The sequence below is a fragment of the Salvelinus alpinus genome, chromosome 23, assembly GCF_045679555.1.
Source record: "Salvelinus alpinus chromosome 23, SLU_Salpinus.1, whole genome shotgun sequence".
Taxonomy (NCBI): Eukaryota; Metazoa; Chordata; class Actinopteri; order Salmoniformes; family Salmonidae; genus Salvelinus; species Salvelinus alpinus.
In genome coordinates, this window is record NC_092108.1 from 32,270,779 (window position 1) to 32,289,689 (window position 18,911).

Consider the following 18,911-nt stretch of genomic DNA (forward strand, 5'->3'; position numbering starts at 1 on the left):
TACAAAATATATATTTTTACACACTTGGTTTATTATGGAGGTATTGATGAACTCAGAGTAGATGTTATATTGTGTCAGTCCAGTCAGTCCACAGTTGAAGACGAGAAAATACAAATCATTTCCAACCCAGCGCATATTACATAGGATTCCCCCAAAAAACTTTTTCAGGACTCCTATCCAAATATATCAATGAACAGAATAAAATCAAACATCTCTTGATATTATATCTTTAAGTCATCTAAACCCACTCAGCTCAAATTAAAGCCGCAGGTTCTATGAAACCTTCTCTGAGACTATAGCACACTAAAATTGGCCCATATTAACTAGGACCACGACAATGCTTATTTTTCATATCAGATTTTCCACTACATCTTGTTTATCTAAACCAGTCTTTGAAGAATACAAAGTAACTGATGTTGTGTATGTAAGGAGTACCCTGCTGAGATGTGTTTGATAGAAAGACTCAAGGGATGCATGTATAAAGATCATCGGCTTGAAGAGATATTGGACCCAGTTCAGTTTGTACATAATGTATTACATTTGGAGCACACATAAAGAAGCAGTGTTGTGAGTCTGGAGCATCTTACACAGTGTACTACTGATAGTATGTTTTGTAATCAGCTATGAAACTAGCAGACAGATTAGTCTATAAAATAATATTACTTGCATCCTTTCTATAGCCTCCTGCTGTTTGTACTGGACTCAACCAGTCCTTCTGATCTTAATTCCACCCTTCAGATGTCCACAGACTAACCCGTCTTTCCCAGTACATTACCATTTTACTATTTCCTTTTGCAATACATCCTTCTATTTTACTGTAATGTCTTACAAGAGTCTTGAACCTCTCTATTTGTACCATTTCTACCACGATTGCCCTAAAAATAAATATTTTAGCAAAGCATATAATCATATTTCCCATTGATTGATTGTGGTTTATCAGATCTCCGAGCAGTACTGTTTGTAGGTCCATCTGAACACAGACATTATGACTCAACAACCACTCCTGGACCTGACTCCAAAAGCGAGCCACCGAAGCACAGTACAAAAATAAATGATCTATTGATTCTATTTCTTGGTTGCAGTCTGCACAAGGCTGACTGTTCAATGCCCCTTATAGTGAACATAATTTTTGTGCCAAGAATTGTATATAATAGTTTAAATGGAAAATAACTGATTGTGTCAAATGTTGTTTTATATATCAGTTCATAAACCCGATGCCGTGGTATTGAAACATCAAAAATCTGTTCCCAACTAGCTTGAATTCTATGCGGTATAGTTGTCAAACCTCTCAAGCTTAAATAAAACGGATACATTTTACGATTTATACTAGTCATTTTAAGCCATGCATGGTTTTTGACTGGCAGCAGACAAACTAATTCATCCTTTTCTCTTATGAGTAATTGCCCCATCCATTTTTATGTGTGAGCTGCAATGAGTTGGTTATACTTTTATGTTGAGCATACATCTCCATAGACTTTTGTTAATTGCTTGTGTGACAACATTTGACTCTCCTTATTTACAATGTCATTCATAAACATGATACCTTCCTTATACATTTTCTCCAAAACAGTGTGTCTTTCCCCTATCAGTACATTCGAGTTTAGCCATATTATTTTCTGTAATATTTGTTACGCCTCATCTGGAGGATGAAATTGGAATTGTAACCAATTCTGTATGGCTTTAAACAGGGTTCCATTTACAAGCATTTCGCTACACTCGCATTAACATCTGCTAACCATGTGTATGTGACCAATAACATTTGATTTGATTGTCAAATGGTTGGTTTTAATGGCAAAGAGCTTTTGAACATTAGATGTGTCTCTCATAGTAGCCTACTCAAAAAACATTTTGGATTTAGATATCATTTAGATATAATGGAGTCTTTAAGTGAGAGGTTTAATGCCTTAATAGTAAATAGTTTTAACCCTCCAACTCATGTTTGTTTTATAAATATGCCCGTTTGAATGTTTTCTGGCCATTCCAGATAAAATTAAATATTACTTTCGACACGACTTGAAAATTGTCTATTGATAGTCTTGCATCACGTCAGATTTCTATGTTCTCCACAAGGCTGGAGAATGAGATTACTACATGGACAACTAGCACTTGTGTGTCTATTTCTTAAAAATCATGAACCATGAGATTTCCGGAAATAGTGGAATGCTTTTTACTTTTGCTTCATCGGCTATTAAAATTGAATAACCTAATAATCTTAGCCAAATGGACACATGTAAAGCTACTGTAAATATGTATGCAAGATGCTTTGGTCACAATTAAAGACACTTATTAAACCAAAATGTGCACCTATTTACCCTTTCTTGCAGTAAGACTGTCTAAAGCAATGCTCATTAAACTAAACTGTCAAAAGTGTCTTGGCCCTGACCATGAGGAGTTTCAGTAAGAAACTACTGATCAAAGGCTATATCCCCACTTCCTTTGCAGTACAACATTAGAACACATTTATTTCAGATTGATGTTATTATGACAGAGTGTTATGTGCAAGGAGAGTGAGAGAGTTGCATATGTGAATTCATCCCCAGGGCACATGAAATGCACTTCTATAGTGTGTGCTGTTGTTTTTTCCTCTATATGTAAAATAATCTAGCTACATAGCACACAGTAAGAAACAGGTTCATTGCATTTGTTTTGGGAGGCGTGGTCATTTTCTCGGTGGCAAGCAGAAGAAACGTAAAATCCTTTGCACACAAAAATAAATCAACGTTCAAATCATTCTCTTATGTGCAAACAGATGTACATTTGGCATCAATGCCCAATAAAAACCAAACATTTAGGCATTGATATGCAGTCGCAGATACATTAATACAGATACTGTACATACAGTAGACTTGGAGTGAACAGAAAAGGAAGTGAGAGGTGGGTACCCACTATATGTTAGTTTTTCTGCGAACACTTTCACAACATATATCAACAAAGTGAGTAAGTACTCATGCCAAAACAGAAACATTCTAAGCATGCAGTCTAAAAACGGACAAATTTTAAATCAACAGCAAAGGCCCAAATTCAATAGGTTACAATCTCTGCACCCTCTCTTAATGACACCAAGGGTGCATCCCAAATTGCGCCCTATTCCCTATAAAGTGCACTATTGTTGACCGGGTCAAAAGTAGTGCACAATAGGGAAAGTTATGCTATTTGGGACACGGCCCAAAACCCCATCCCCCCTCTCTATCCCGCCCGGCCGGCGCAGCCTACACAAAGTCAGTTGTGAAGGTGGTCCACACGTACACACAGCTCTCAGGCACCTCGCTGTACATCCACAGGTCAGATGAGTCACCATGATACAGTAAGAAGGGATATGGATATCTTTAAATGGAAAAGCAGTAGCTCAAGAGGAGTATACGTTTCACATGAAAGACAGACAGGGACAATATGCCAGCAGGCCAAAGCAGTAGTTCCTATCCAGAAGCATTGATGTAGAGCTGACTCTGCAGGATGTAGTCGATGACTGGCTGGTTCAGGTAGTCCACTACATGGCCGTCACCATGCTGCAGGGCCAGTCTGAGGGAAGGGAACAGCCATAGAATTACAATGATTCTAATGTTCTACGGGAACAGCTTAGTTCAACTTCTAGGGGCGGTTTCTTGGACACAGACTAAGCCTAGTCTTGGACTAAAAAGCACGCTTAATGGAGAATCTCCATTGAAATAGCTTTTTAGTCTAGGACTAGGCTGAATCTGTGTTTGGGAAACTGCCCCCTAATATTTAGCAAATGTTGTGGTTACTCCCAAGAGACACTAAACAGCAACCAAAGTGGTACATTAAGAGACATCCATATTTGTGAAAAATAACCAAACTTTTCGAGAGTCCACAGTGAAAAAGTGACAATAATAATAAAGAACAGTCCATAATTATTTCTTAAATATTCCTAATGGAGGCCCAAAGGATGGTAGATAAATTATAATTAAGCAATAAGGCCTGAGGAGGTGTGGTATATCGCCAATAAACCACAGCTGAGGGCTGTTCTTAAGCACAACGCAACACAGAGTGCCTGGATATACAGTAGCCCTTAGCTGTGGTTTATTGGCCATATACCACAAACCCCCAAGTTACCTTATTGCTATTATAAACTGGTTACCAACGTAATTAGAGCAGTAAAATACATGTTTTGTCATGCCCTTGGTCAGCCAATCAGCATTCAGGGCTCGAACCACCCAGTTTATAATTCACACTAACCTGCTCTTGGTTGAACTGACAATGGACATAGGGTGGTTGGCATCATCTTTTACGACAGTGATGTTATCCTGGAAAAAACAAAGAGAGGATATTTTACACATTATACAATTAATACATTGACATTTCTAATTATCTATGGTACAGAGTTGATTATATGTTAAGACATTAACATAATAAGCTTCTTACAGATTACATTATCAAGCTTATTGGTTTTCTACTTTTCACCAAGCTCATGACTCATACGCGCACAATGTAGATATTACCTTGTTCTTGCGCAGCACAGAGGAATGGTTCATTATCCTCTCTGTATCAACTCCGTCCCGAGGCACAACAACAATCCCAAAGTCTCCCACAATCACCTCCATCTGCAAACCATTTGTATGACACATTGCAGTATTACCTTGCAATGCTAATGAAATGGGTGACTGTAATAGTTTTGGTAAAGTATCTTGGATGCAGCATTATGCTCATTAGGGTATTACATTATTTGCAGTCATGCCTCTAAGTGGACACTGGATAGATTCAAATGTTGTCCTTATTTAAAACTATTCGTCTTGCAGTGTCTCCTTTGACCTCTACAGGTCTGCCTATGTCTGCTTTAATATAACTTTAGCGCATGCCAATAGGCAAGAATGTATACTATGCAAAGTATGAACATAATTCTTCCGCGAATGACAGTCTCACAACAGACCTAAGAAGATGGGGAAGAGAAAGAACGAAGGGCTTACATCACTGTCTTTCCATAGGCCAGGGATGCAGAATGACTCCAGAAGATCACTGCCACATAGGAGCAAGATGCGCAACTCTGGACAATAGAGAGGAAGACAGAAATTAGACACCCAATAAACAAAGAGTTGGATAAGATAACTTCCTGTTCAATGATTCGATAATAAAGAAAGTTATTATGGGTTGTTGAGTGAAAATCAAATGACCTAAGCAAAAGCTTTTGTATTCTGACGATATACAGACTGTATGCAATATTGGTAATACATAAATCTTATGGATACATACCAAAAGAGTGTTAACTCACCAATTTCCTCATATCGCATTGCAGTGCCAAGGTTGGCATTTTCATCTTTTGAGATAAAATAAAAAAGATACAAGAAAAGGTTAGAATTTAATTCATCAATCATTGTGAACTTACTATACACTTAGAAATGTATGTTTTCAGGAAGTTGCTTGTGTAGCCTACTTACCGACAAAGGTGAAACGGTCAATGTGGGGGCGAACACAGCAAATTTTACCCAAGCTCTCACTCATCTTCCCCCACAGCTTAACTGTTTAGGTATATGGAAGAAAACATCCAACATTTTCTAGCAGCAAATTACATCCATTGAAAAATATTTACAGACCAGACAATTCATTTCTTGGTACATTATAACAACGTTTCCTCTTTTCCATCAAGCATACATTTTCAAAATATTGGACCTAGATTCTCATCTTAATCGAGATGGCATAAATGTTATCTCAAATACGTTTGTGTATGTACACCATCACTCACTGGCAGTGGGCTTGTTGTTCACTGTGTTGTGGTTCTGATAGATGGCAGTCTGAGTCTTATTCTGTGGTTGGCCGATCACTGGAGTTGTGGACGGTGTGTTCACATTGGATAGAATACACCCTGTGACTCTCTGTGGACAGGAAAACACCAGAATTGACATTTTCAGTCCCAGAGAATTGCATTTGAGCCAGCTTAGGTCAGCAGCACAAACAGATTGACTACATTCTGACAGAAGGATTGGATTTGTCACATACTACCAACATGATATAATTGAAAAGTGTCAATCTGGTAGGTTTGTAGCAAAAAGATACACATCAAAGAAACATGACGCGTATGTGTATACATTATGTTCAATTGGGGGAAGATTAGTGTCACAATATTGATGCCTACGGATAAGCGCCAAAGCTCTCTCTCTCTCTCTCCCTCTCGCTCACTCTCGCTCACTCTCACTCTCTCTCTCTCTGCCTCTCTCTGTTTCTCTCTCTACATCCTCTTTATTCCCTCTCCTCTTCTCTCTCTCCCTCCCTTCTTTCACAACTCCACCCGCTCCCCCTCCTCTCTCTCTCTCTCTCCCCCACCCTCTCTCTCCCTCCTCTTCATCTCTCTCTTCTCTCCCCCTCCCTTCCTCTCGCTCGCTCTCTTTCTCTCCCTCCCTCTCTCTATCGCTCTCTCTCTATTCACCAACCCTCTCCATCGCTCCCTCCCTCCCTCTATTTGCCTTCCTCTGTCTCTCTCTCTGTCTATCCCCGACTCTCTCCCCCCCTCTCTCTCCCTTCTCTCTTTCTCTCGCTCGCTCTCTCTCATCTCTTTCCCTATCCCCCGACTCTCTCTCCCCCCCTCTCTCTCGCTCTCTCTTCCCCCTCTCTCTCTCTCGCCTCTTTCCCTATCCCCCGACTCTCTCTCTCTTTCTCCCTTCTCTCTCTCTCTCTCCTCTCTTTCCCTCTCCCCCGACTCACTCTCTCCTCTCTCTCTCTCTATTCTCTAATCCCCTCTCCATCTCCCCCTTCTCTCTCTTCCTCCCTCCTACTCTTTTTCTCTATTTGCCTCCTTATCTCTCTCTACCTCTTCTTTATCCCACCTCCTTAACGTCTCTCTCCCTCCCCCTTCTTTCATCCCCCCTCTCTCCTCTCTCCCACCTCCACCTCTCGCTCCTCTCTCCCACCTCCACAGACTAGATATTGACACATAGATATTGACACATAAGTCAATACATTGCATTCAAGGCAAAAGGCAAGTTGGTGATAAATTAGAAATGTGTAATTTGGTGAAAGACAGGCAGACTGACAGACAGACTTATACACTCACAGGCAGATAGACCCTCTGGTACTGCAAGACCATTGTGTCCAATGAAGGTCAAAAAAGTTGTTCTGCCCCTGAGCAAGGCAGTTAACCCACTGTTCCCCGGGTGCCGAAGACGTGGATGTCGATTAAGGCAGCCCCCCGCACCTCTCTAATTCAGAGGTGTTGGGTTAAATGCAGAAGACACTTTTCAGTTGAATACATTCAGTTGGACTGACTAGGTATCCCCTTTCCCCTTTCCCCAATTTAGTAACTTCCTATAATAGCAGGACGCTGAAATTCAATATAAGGCCCCCTGGGGTCACTTGCCCCAGTTTAAATGCCCCAGTTTCAAGCTTTGACATTAAGAACTGACTGTTTTACAGAGGACGGAATGCAGTATTTTTGTGTAACTACAGGGTGAGTATAAAGGACCATCTTGTGGATGAATTAAGCCACTTCCCGTTGCCATAGGAAGCTGAACCTCATCACGAGGCATCCCTGTAAGGTCGCGATCAGGTTGTCTGTAAGGATGGTTAGCTAGCTCAATCACAGTCCACGGGGGCATCATGATTATGTAATGGCTGAACGTAATGTTTTTCTATGGAAAAAAGCCGTGTTCTCTGTGGGACAAAGTTTTCACTGTGAAGAGTTAATTTCACATGGTCAGGTGTAGGCTTGCGTTCATCGGGAGTGTCTGCTGAACTATCCCATATGTGAATTGTGTTTCTAGCCTCAATAATTCTAACAATGTCAATCAAAAGCACCTTAACTCTAGGAATTGTACACATTTGTGACCGGGCGACTGTTATGACCCGGCATATGAAATTTAAAGTAAATCGGCACAAAATGATTTTTGACCTCCATTGGACACAATGTTCTTGCAATACTAGAGGAGCTCTGTCTGTCTGTCTGTGAGTGTCTGTCTGTCTGTGAGTGTGTCTGTCTGTCTGAGTCTTTCACCAAATTACACATTTCAAATTTAGCACCAACTTTCTTGCTATATAGAGGGGGGATTATAGAATAGAGATAGATAGAGTCGGAAGGAGAGCGAGAGAGAGAATGAGGGAGAGAAGAGGGAGAATGAGAGAGATAGAAGACAAAAAGAGAGAAAGGGAGGGAAGGGTAGTGGATGGAGGGGGGAAATAAGGGGGAGGGGTGAGAAGAAAAGGAAAGGGGATAAAGATGAGGCAGAGGGAGGCAAAGAGAGGGAGGGAGGGAGGGAAACCAACAGACATGAACGCAATTGACTTATGTGTCAACTTCTTGATATATATCTATGCATCAATCTTATTGAAAGTAATGTATTCCCTTCGGCATCAAGACCCTGAAGCTTATCTCGAGGCATCAATATTGTGACACTAATCTTCCCCCCCATTGAATGCAATGTATTCACTTGGGCATCGTGTATCTGGTGCTTAACTCTAGGCATCAATACCGTGACACTAATTCCCCCCCCATTAAATGCAATGTATTCACTTAGGCATCATTTATCTGATGTTTAACTCTAGGCATCAATACCGTGACACTAATTCCCCCAGTGAATGCAATGTATTCACATAAACCAGATTGACGCTTTTCTGCTGATACCAGGCTGATACTACAGTAGATGTTTGAAAAGAACGTAATATTTAGTTGCCGTTTAAACAATCCCAGCATACAGTAAAGATACAGGTCATTTATAAAAACAGTTCAAATTGCTCTTAGTCCTTATACATACTTCCACTACGCATGTCAACTAGCCAGTGGGCCGCGCATTAATTCAACATCTATGAATACATTCCATACACAGTAGCCTGATGCATTTAGTGTAGGCTACCTTGAACTCTCTTCTCTCTGAACTACCACATATTTTATCAAATTGCTCTTGATATTGTCCTTCACTGCCAAATGTACAGCTCATGCAATACAGTGTGGTCTGAGTAACCGTAGCCAGTCATTATTCCATGGCCTGGCTTACCTTCATGAGGTCACGATGATGCTCCAGCACGCTGCATGTAGTCTGCCATGTGTCCTGGTAGCACTCCCAGGGATCCACTCTGCAGGAAAATGACACATGATAGATGAACAGCTGTGTACTCCTGGGCCTGTATTCATAAAGCGTCTCAGAGAAGAAGTCCTGATCTAGGATCAGGTCCCCCCTGTCCATTCATCATAATCTAAAAGGCAAACTGATCCTAGATCAGCACTCCTACTCATGCTTTATGAATACGGGCACTGATCTCTATCCTTCTCATTAGCAGGATAATAGGACTGATGATATTGCACATCTGCTAAATACCTCACACACTGTGTTTTGTTAATGACATTGCCAGAAACACATCCTGTCTCAAGGGACTAATAGAGGCCATTCAAGATACTTACTGCCAATCAAGATTCACTTGGACTACATCCCAAATGGCACCCTATTCCCTAGTACACAACTTTTGTCTAGGGCCCATGGGTTCTGGTCAAAAGTAGTGCACAATGTAGGGAATAGGGTGCCATTTGGACGCAGTCTTGTTGTTCTGATCGGATATATCCACTGACTCACCTGATCCAGTCAGAGGACTGGACTGCCAGTTGACACATGGTGAGACGATGTCTGCTGGGGACCAGACCCTGTGAACACACAGGGGATCGATAAGCTGCTGACATTGTGTTCGTTGTGTGCATCCCAAATCGCACCCTATTCCCTATATAGTGCAATATTTTGGGAATAAGGTGCCATTTGTGATGCAGGCATTGTGTTCATTCTCTCTATTGTGTGCCTCTGCATGGTAATCGACTGGTTTTACAAGTTGTATCTATGAGGAACATATATTTGTGGAAAACGGCTGAAGATGACATTCTATAGCTGATGTCAATCATTTGTGCAACCACAACAATGATAACATACTAATCCAATCCTCATTCGTGCTAGAGACACAATGATGAAAAAAATGCACAGAAGATTCATGATCTGACTGAAACAGCATTTCTCTTACATTTATTATTCATGTTTTCTGTTTCTTATAGAGAGAGAAACTGGGACAAGCTTTTAATTTATTCCAGAAACGGCTCGGGAGAATAGATGACGATAGAGGTGGCTTATATAATCTGAATGCAGCAACAACACCTACACAGGAGGACCACCCAAAGCAATCACTCATTCATAAAAATAACCCCCAGTTAATTTTCTCTAAATTGCACTCCTGTCACTCAAATCAGATAATTGGTTGAGGTGGTTGTTTGTTAGTTAATCAAACAAATCCACTTCGTGGATACCAAACAAAGCAGTCTGTGAATATACTGTAAGAAGTTCATACCGGTTTGCCATAGGAGTCATGTACAGGAGAGATGATGCCCCCAATCACAATGAACTTCCCTGTTTTGTGCAGGTATTCTTTGGCTTTCTCTGTGAAGCAGATGCAGTACATACTTGTCAACATACTTATTATAGTTCATAGTGTGCACAACATTACAGTTTTAATTAGCTAACCTGTGTCTTATTGTCTGCCATCAGCTAAATGTTGCCATTTCTGTCATGAGAAGTTAATTCACTGAATTTCTGCTTGTAATAAACAGTCTATAACGGTGTTGTCATTCATTCATTCATAAATTGTTTTCCACAGGGCACTATTGTGAATCAACCTGATGTGTTGCTGAATATTTTGCTTAGTTACAGTACAAAAAGAAATTAACCCTGACTCGCCAGTGGATCCGTGCAAATTACAATTTTTACAGTTCATCTCCAGGGAAACAGATCAAGAAATTCCAGAAGCCTTTTTCAGCCTTTTTCAAATTGAAGTTGATTGATGAGGACTTTTGTTTCGACCACAGGGCAAGCATTCATCTATTCATTCTGTTGTTGTTGTGGAGTTACTGCCTGCATGCCACCAATAGAGAAACTCATTGTTTCAGCCCTCTTCAAGCCTGTATGTGAATGTGGAAACCTACTGGAGCCTATGTGTTGCAAGTCATCAGCTCAGCTCAAAGTGTGTGATGTACAGTGCCTGTGTAAATTGACCAGAGCCATTATAGATGTAAAGTCAAAAACATCAATATGATTAGAAAATGCATTATTTATTAAGAAAGAGAGGGTAAACTCTTAGAAAAGAAGGTGCTATTTAGAAAAGGGTAATTTGGCTGTCCTCATAGGAGAACCCTTTGAAGAACCCTTTTTGGATCCAGGAAGAACCATTGTGGTTCCCTTTACACAGAGGGTTCTACATGAAAGCCAAAAGGGTTCTACCTGGAACCCAAAATGGTTCTGCTATGGGGACAGCCAAAGAACCCTTTAGGAACCCTTTTTTGTGTGTATGAGATAGAAAGTTAAGAACATGGGAACACTAGTGTATGATTTGAGGAGAGTCTTAATGAGAAAATAAAAAAAATAGAATAGTTTGGGGTTGTCCTTCAAAGCAGATGGTTTGGGGCAAATAATGAACTCAAGGACTGCGTTCCAAATGGCACCCTATATAGTGCATTACTTTTGAAAGTACATTCTTAGAAAAAAGGGTTCCAGGTAGAAACCTTTTTGGTTGCAGGTAGAATCCGTTTGGGTTCCATGTAGAACACTCTGTGAAAAGGTTTCTACATGGAACCCAAAAGTGTTCTACCTAGAAACAACAAGGGTTATTCAAAGGGTTCTCCTATGGGGACAGCCGAAGAACCCTTTTAGATTCTAGATAGAAAAAAAGGTGCTAAGAGTGTAGTGCACTATATATGGAATAGGGTGCCATTTGGAACATAGCCAAGGGTTATACTAGTGAAGACATGCAACTTTGAATGAGGTATTAATGAGCTACATGCCACCACCATTACCATCTCAAGAGAAGAATCGCAATCCTTCTTAACAATGACTTACAACATAGATGAAACTGAATCAATATCGAAAATGTATGATGATCTGACACCATCCACAAGTTTTTATATTCTGTAGTCTTAGTCCATGATACATGCATTTGTCTGCTTCTTCACTTTCTGTTGTTTCATGTAATCCCTTTATGAGTCAGAAGGGCTCACTGGGGGAGTTTCCATTCCACTCGTGTGCAGCTAGAGTACTTTCTTTTTTCTATAACAGCCACTGCAAGGCATGCAGAGAGGTGGTTTGGAAAATAGGTCATGGAAAAATTGATGCTTTTTCCCTCTGCCTCATGATATTCCAGGTTCACTCACTACTGCTGCAGCATAATAATTTCACTCACTCTATTCTAATGACTATCTCTTAGGATTTAGTCATTTTCAGGGTACTAGCCTATGGTGCACCCTCGTATTCCTGATTTTGGATGACAGTAATTTTAACTCACTTTTATATAAATGGTTTGCCTTCATTAGAGGTGCATTCATTTTTTTATAGCATATAGACATTACTATATATTGATGGGCAAGATAGCTTATGTGTATTATAAAATACAATACTTTACTAGTTCTACTGTGATTGTTTTCATCAATACACTGATGCATTTGGCTGACTGTTGTAATGTGATCTCCCTAATTGTAACATTGTGCCATTACTGAATTGTGTGTAGAACCAGTAATGTTTCAGGTAACAAGAAAACCATAATATTTTTCTAAGTGATAAGCCATGATGAAATAGTCCACAGTTGTTTAATTGATTAAATGTCAGTTGAAAACTGACAACAGTTAAGGCAAATACAACAATGTGCTTGCCTTCATTAACTATTCAAATTGTATGTCAGCAGTCAAAGAACATTAAAAAGAAGGGATGTACAGCACAACAATAAAGTCAAAAAGGAGAAAATATTTAGTCATGAGGTATAGATTTGCCTGTGTTTTCTTGCCATTTTGCTGCATTTCCATTAATTGGTGAATACCTGTTGTGTTTTAGCTCATTATTTTACATTTTGCTCGCCTGCACAGAAAGATTGTATGCTATTGTGATTTCAGATACGATTTCTCATTCATTATGAGTGACGCAGTATCTACTAGCAGGCAACCAATGCTCAAACATGCTGAATAGGCCCCTTGTGTCCAGTGGCTCAACATCCGTATACATGCTGCATTTATATCTCAAACTAGCCTAGCCTGCTCTTTCAAGTCCATTTGCTGTCGTTTTCAGGGCTGGTCGGCCTATGCAGCATATACCTACGTAGGCTACACTGAGATGATACATACTGTGCGCTCAATATAGCTGTATAGGATAATATAAACCTGTAGATTTAATGGTTCTGTTGTTTATTAATGTCATTCATACGTGGTGTTCAGAAACAGAGAGTGAAATAAAGACCCCCAACTGAAATTACAATGATTACACCATTAACTTAATTCTGACATAATCACATTTCCGTCACTGAGGCCGTAGCCCATTTCAGCACCTCCCTCATGGACAGCGAATACCAATAAAGGTCTATGGCAAAACACCAACCCAACAACCAACCAAACAACACCACGCAATTCTATAATGCTGATATATAGGTTAATTTCTATGCTAACCTACTGTAGACTGCTAAACGCATTGTCATTTTTAAACATATCTCCTACCCACAACATCTGGAGAACAAAACATATCTTTAAAATATACAGAAGAGCGCGTAGGTAATGCTTACCAAACATATGAATGTGTCCTTTAGTGATGGGGTTAAAACTTCCACATGACAGCAATATAACGTGCGTTTTAGTGTTCTCCGTCATGATATGACTGGATATTCGTTTGTTTCTTCAACTACCGATTTGTTCTCCTTTGTTTTGCTATTAGCGACCGCAGAGAGAGAGGCAAGGTTCATTTGGATGCGCCAGTATCCCAGTCTCCTCGCAGGATACAGAGCGTCACTGCCCTCTATATTAAAGGCACAGGATCAAATGCACACAGTACAGGAAATCTGAACATGTATGATTTTACAATACAATTGGCTTTTATTATATACTTTGTGCGGCAAGTAAATCTGAAAGAAAAATATACACAAATATTGGTAATAAAACTTTTAAAGTATTTACAAGAAAAAACAGACAAGATTACCAGCACTTTCTGGCCTGGGCTCTTCCAATTTTATCACTGTTTCTATTGTCCGTGTCCTATTTCTACACGTCTAGATGAAGATGTGTCACCACCTACTGAATGTGCTGAACTCTACAATACTCTACCCTTTTGTCAGAATATTTGTATTACTAATTGAGTTTATGTTAATTGGTTATATACTGAAATCATACTTTGGATCTCATAGTCGCAGTTTAGCCTCTCTGTATGTGAGCGTAGGCTACCGTTTTCTCTGTAAAGAGATCTGGTCTTGGGCGCCCTGGTGGTGTGCTTGGCTCATAACAGCAGTGTAGCTGGTTCAAACCCAATTCTGGCTATTCCGAATTCGATTTGCCCCTTAATTGCTACACTAGTGGCGAAGGTGGGGGATAATCCCGCTGCCTTTGTTGGAAGTACCCCTATTTGCATTGGCGTTGGCTTGTGCAGTATTGCAACCTCCCTGTTGTAAACGAGCATAGCTATATTTGCTAAGAGGTCTGGATCTTTAAAGCAGTGGTACTTAAGAAATGGGCTCAGTTTGTGGAATGGAACTGTACATTGTCTGGGTGATTCCATCCTAGTAGCAAATTCATTTGGATAATTGTTCTTAACCTGACCAAAGCAATGAGTTCAGACTGTATATATTATTGTAACGACCCTGGGTTTATAAGCGCGGAAATCGACTCTGCCGCATGAGCATGCTTTTGCGGCACAGTCGATAGCGCGCCGGACTTCGGGCTAGAAGGTCGAGGGTTCGAGACCTGCTCCCTGCCTGTTTCATTACATTGGTGTCAGAAGTGATCGGACCTCGCATCCACGACAGTGCGTGTGCTTGGCCGGTGAGCGCGTTCCTGTAAGACGTAGAGTCGCAAGCTAGCGCGAGGACGCGCTCTTTGAAAGGAGGGAGTAGTGTAACGACCCTGGGTTTATAAGCGCGGAAATCGACTCTGCCGCATGAGCATGCTTTTGCGGCACAGTCGATAGCGCGCCGGACTTCGGGCTAGAAGGTCGAGGGTTCGAGACCTGCTCCCTGCCTGTTTCATTACATTATTATAAACTGGGTGGTTCGAGCCCTGAATCCTGATTGGCTGACAGCTGTGGTATATCAGAACGTATACCAGGGGTATTAAGCATCTCCAATCCAAAATTAAATCTAGAATTGGCTTCCTATATAGCAACAAAGCATCCTTCACTCATGCTGCCAAACATACCCTCATAAAACTGACCATCCTACCGATCCTACCGATCCTCGACTTCGGTGATGTCATCTATAAATTAGCCTCCAACACTCTACTCAACAAACTGGATGCAGTCTATCACAGTGCCATCCGTTTTGTCACCAAAGCGCCATACACTACCCACCATTGCGACCTGTACGCGCTCGTTGGTTGGCCCTCGCTTCACATTCGTCGCCAAATCCACTGGCTCCAGGTCATCTATAAGTCTCTGCTAGGTAAAGCCCCGCCTTATGTCAGCTCACTGGTCACCATAGCAGCACCCACTCGTAGCACGCGCTCCAGCAGGTAAATCTCACTGGTCACCTCCAAAGCCAATTCCTCCTTTGGTCGTCTTTCCTTCTAGTTCTCTACTGCCAATGACTGGAACAAACTGCAAAAATCTCTGAAGCTGGAGACTCATATTTCCCTCACTAGCTTTAAGCACCAGCTGTCAGAGCAGCTCACATATCACTGCACCTGTACATAGCCGATCTGTAAACAGCCCATCTATCTACCTACCTGATCCCCATACAGTATTTATTTATTTATCTTGCTCCTTTGCACCCCAGTATCTCTACTTGCACATTCATCTTCTGCACATCCACCATTCCAGTGTTTAATTGCTATATTGTAATTAATTAGCCACCATGGCCTATTTATTTCCTTAACTCCCTTATCTTACCCCATTTGCACTCACTGTATATAGACTTTTTGTTTTCTTTTGTTCTACTGTATTATTGACTGTATGTTTTGTTTATTCCATGTGTAACTCTGTGTTGTTGTATGTGTCGAATTGCTATGCTTTATCTTGGCCAGGTCGCAGTTGCAAATGAGAACTTGTTCTAAACTAGCCTACCTGGTTAAATAAAGGTTAAATAAAAAAAACTTTTTTGTTGTTGTATTTTTACTGCTCTAAAGACGTTGGTAATCAGTTTATAATAGCTATAAGCCACCTCAGGGTTTGTGGTATATGGCGAACGGCTGTATCCAGGCACTCCGCGTTGCGTCATATAAGAACAGCCCTTGGCCGTGGTATATTCGCCATCTACCACGCCCCCTCTGACCTTATTGCTTAATTGTAGATCAGAGTGTGTGGATGAGAAAGTGAGACATCCCACTCGCTCGTGTTCTCTAGTTCAAATAGAGACAATGAACTAAGCAGATCAGACACAGCTTCCACCACGTAAGCAGACCCAAACTGTGACAACTTTTTCTATGGTAAAACGCGTGAGTGGGACATCTTAATTTATTCCCTATCTTTGCTATGGCACCCTCTATCTTCGTGTGTACACAAGGCCGGTGGCTCTGCTAGTGACGAACAATATGGCGCCGGGAGTAGCTCTTGCTTCTGGACCAATCGTTGTCTAAAGACCCTTATCGGGCAGGATGAACCTCTGCGGCCAATACTTAAGGTGAAATTGTTTTTTATTTATTTATTAAATGGTGTTTCTTACATACTGCGTCAAATCGTATTTGTGCTATCGCCGTAATTTGGCATGCTAGCTTAGCTAGCAACGCACAACAAGAAGCCAAGCTGAGCATGTTCGAAAAGTGTGACTGAGTTAGGGCCAGTTATTTAGCTAGGTATCTAACTGTAGATAGCTATGGCTGTTTGTTACCGCTGACTACTGTATACAGTTAACGTTAGTTAGCTTGGATGGCTAGTTAACTTTAAATTACTAGCTAAACTAGTTTGATAAGTTAACAGGTTTGCGAACCATACTAACCACTGTGGGCATTTTCCTAGGAAATAAAAAGCTAACGTGTGTCGTGAACAAAATTAATACGTAGATAATTAATTTAATTGTTAACGCCCTCAATAACTAGCTAGTTATGTAGTTAACTAACTCGCCTAATAATATCAAACTGGTTTATCCATAACGTTAGTTTACACAGCGCCCCTGCCCTTTTTTGGTAGCTAGCATTAGCTAGTTAGCCTGCTGTGCTGGCCATGTCGTTTCTAGTTTGGTTTATAATGAATGTCTGACTGAGTCCGGATATCTACCATTAGATAAATTGGATAACAAACACATTCTGAGGTTTCGCTAATTCGTGATTTTTGGAAGCAAGCTACTATTTCCAGCAAGTCACTGGAGTGAACCTTTCTGTCCACATTAAAGTTACTTGCTAACAATATTCAAAACATGGCTAGCTAAATGGGCCTTAGTATTAGTGAGACGCTAGGTGACGTTAGCTACCATCCCATCTGAGTGTTGTTGGATTAACCATACAGGGATGATTTAAATCAAACAAGTAAAGGCAGCAAGCCAAATATAATCAAAGATGCACCTTCTCTAGTCCATGGTATAGCTTACGTAGCCACAATCGTTGGCTGTCGCTACATGACATTTGGTAAACATGCATTCCAGTTAGGCCTGTTTGAGCGCGAGCTTGCTAGATTGACACTTCACTGTGCATGTCTAACGAAATTAAACTAATAATTTTCTGTTTTAATGAACATATACAGCTACTTTATTTCAGAGGGGAGTAGAGAATATTTGGTTGTTGCTCATATTGGGATGTCATAACAAATCGTGCTTTGGAAAGCGAACCAACAGAAACACTGCACCTGCCACACTGGTAGCGCGAGCCCTGTCTATTTTTCTTTCCTAGTCCAACCATTGAGCTACATGGTGGAAGATATCAGGATAACAACGACAGTAACGTCAATATATGGCCAATATTGATTATTTTACGAAATACCAGTAATAATTTATCATTTGAAAGCATAGCAATCAATAAAGCTGTGTTTGAGTCTATTGGCACAATGAACTTCGCTATAATGAGAGCTAGGCTTTTGCATAAATTGTCTTACGTTTCTGTTTTTAGCCAATCTCTTTCTAGCATGTCAAAATAATACAATCTCCTGTTACATGTTTTGATTACATTGAGCAGTCAGTGGCAGCGGTGGCACACTTTAATCCCCTTTAGTTTTTATTATTTTTTAAATGTGAAATACAGTGCTTTTTTTATTCTACTGGTCTTAATTTCCTATGGTTTATGCTATACATAAAGGTAGAGTGTGGGTCTGTATTGATTGACTTAGCTTCTTCTGTTTGTTTATACCCGAGCAGGCAGGCAGAGGCCCTGAAGGCTGACATGACAGGTATGTTTCACACCTCACCTTTGTGGTTCCTTCTTTGTTTTAACCCACAACCCCTTATTATTAGACACTATGCATTGCGAACAATATTGTTTTTGCTGATATTATGGTCTCTTATTAATTTTGATCTTGAAAGCTTTTCCTTTTCTTTAATGTTTTGGAAGTTTATAATCCCCAGACTTGGGACAGACATTGCATATTCCTTTTTCATATAAAAAAAGAAACGTGTGTGTATATATATATTTTACCAGGTAAGTTGACTGAGAACATTCTCATTTTTTTAAATTTCACCTTTATTTAACCAGGTAGGCAAGTTGAGAACAAGTTCTCATTTACAATTGCGACCTGGCCAAGATAAAGCAAAGCAGTTCGACACATACTACAACACAGAGTTACACATGGAGTAAAACAAACATAGTCAATAATACAGTAGAAAAAAATAAGTCTATATACAATGTAAGCAAATGAGGTGAGATAAGGGAGGTAAAGGCAAAAAAGGCCCTGGTGGCGAGGTAAATACAATATAGCAAGTAAAACACTGGAATGGTAGATTTGCAGTGGAAGAATGTGCAAAGTTGAGAGACATAATGGGATGCAAAGGAGCAAAATATACAGTTTGGGCTAAATTATAGATGGGCTATGTACAGGTGCAGTAATCTGTGAGCTGCTCTGACAGCTGGT

General features: G+C 40.5%; 2 protein-coding genes across 4 annotated transcripts in view; one reads left to right on the top strand and one right to left on the bottom strand.

The window, feature by feature from the left end:
* Nucleotides 1–11: 11 nt before the first annotated feature.
* LOC139550806 (nicotinamide/nicotinic acid mononucleotide adenylyltransferase 2) lies at nt 12–13,719 on the bottom strand. The gene is made up of 11 exons (XM_071361977.1): nt 13,504–13,719; nt 10,261–10,349; nt 9,507–9,574; nt 8,934–9,012; nt 5,696–5,825; nt 5,391–5,471; nt 5,225–5,269; nt 4,923–4,999; nt 4,458–4,559; nt 4,195–4,262; nt 12–3,519 (listed from the first exon to the last, which is right to left on the bottom strand). The coding sequence occupies exons 1-11, from the start codon at nt 13,586–13,588 to the stop codon at nt 3,417–3,419; spliced, it is 927 nt and encodes a 308-aa protein (XP_071218078.1). The 5' UTR covers nt 13,589–13,719; the 3' UTR covers nt 12–3,416.
* A 2,501-nt stretch (nt 13,720–16,220) lies between these two features.
* LOC139550807 (nonsense-mediated mRNA decay factor SMG7-like) overlaps nt 16,221–18,911 on the top strand; it is a 30,855-nt gene continuing 28,164 nt past the window's right edge. Inside the window, exons 1-3 of one of the 3 annotated variants that reach the window (XM_071361978.1) lie at nt 16,246–16,310; nt 16,423–16,539; nt 18,202–18,233. In XM_071361978.1, coding sequence (XP_071218079.1) covers nt 16,514–16,539; nt 18,202–18,233 — 58 coding nt within the window. In that variant the 5' untranslated portion in view covers nt 16,246–16,310; nt 16,423–16,513. Of the gene's footprint in view, nt 16,540–18,201; nt 18,234–18,911 lie in introns of all 3 variants that reach the window. The other 2 variants (XM_071361979.1, XM_071361980.1) reach the window with 2 other exon arrangements.

Excerpts from the sequence above, each read along its gene's own strand:
- LOC139550806 (XM_071361977.1), bottom strand. The coding sequence starts at position 13,588 with ATGACGGAGAACACTAAAACGCACGTTATATTGCTGTCATGTGGAAGT. Across the intron at positions 9,013-9,506 it reads CAGTCCTCTGACTGGATCAG|AGTGGATCCCTGGGAGTGCT; the intron begins GTGAGTCAGTGG and ends ATTTTCCTGCAG. Across the intron at positions 5,472-5,695 it reads GAACAACAAGCCCACTGCCA|TTAAGCTGTGGGGGAAGATG; the intron begins GTGAGTGATGGT and ends ATACCTAAACAG.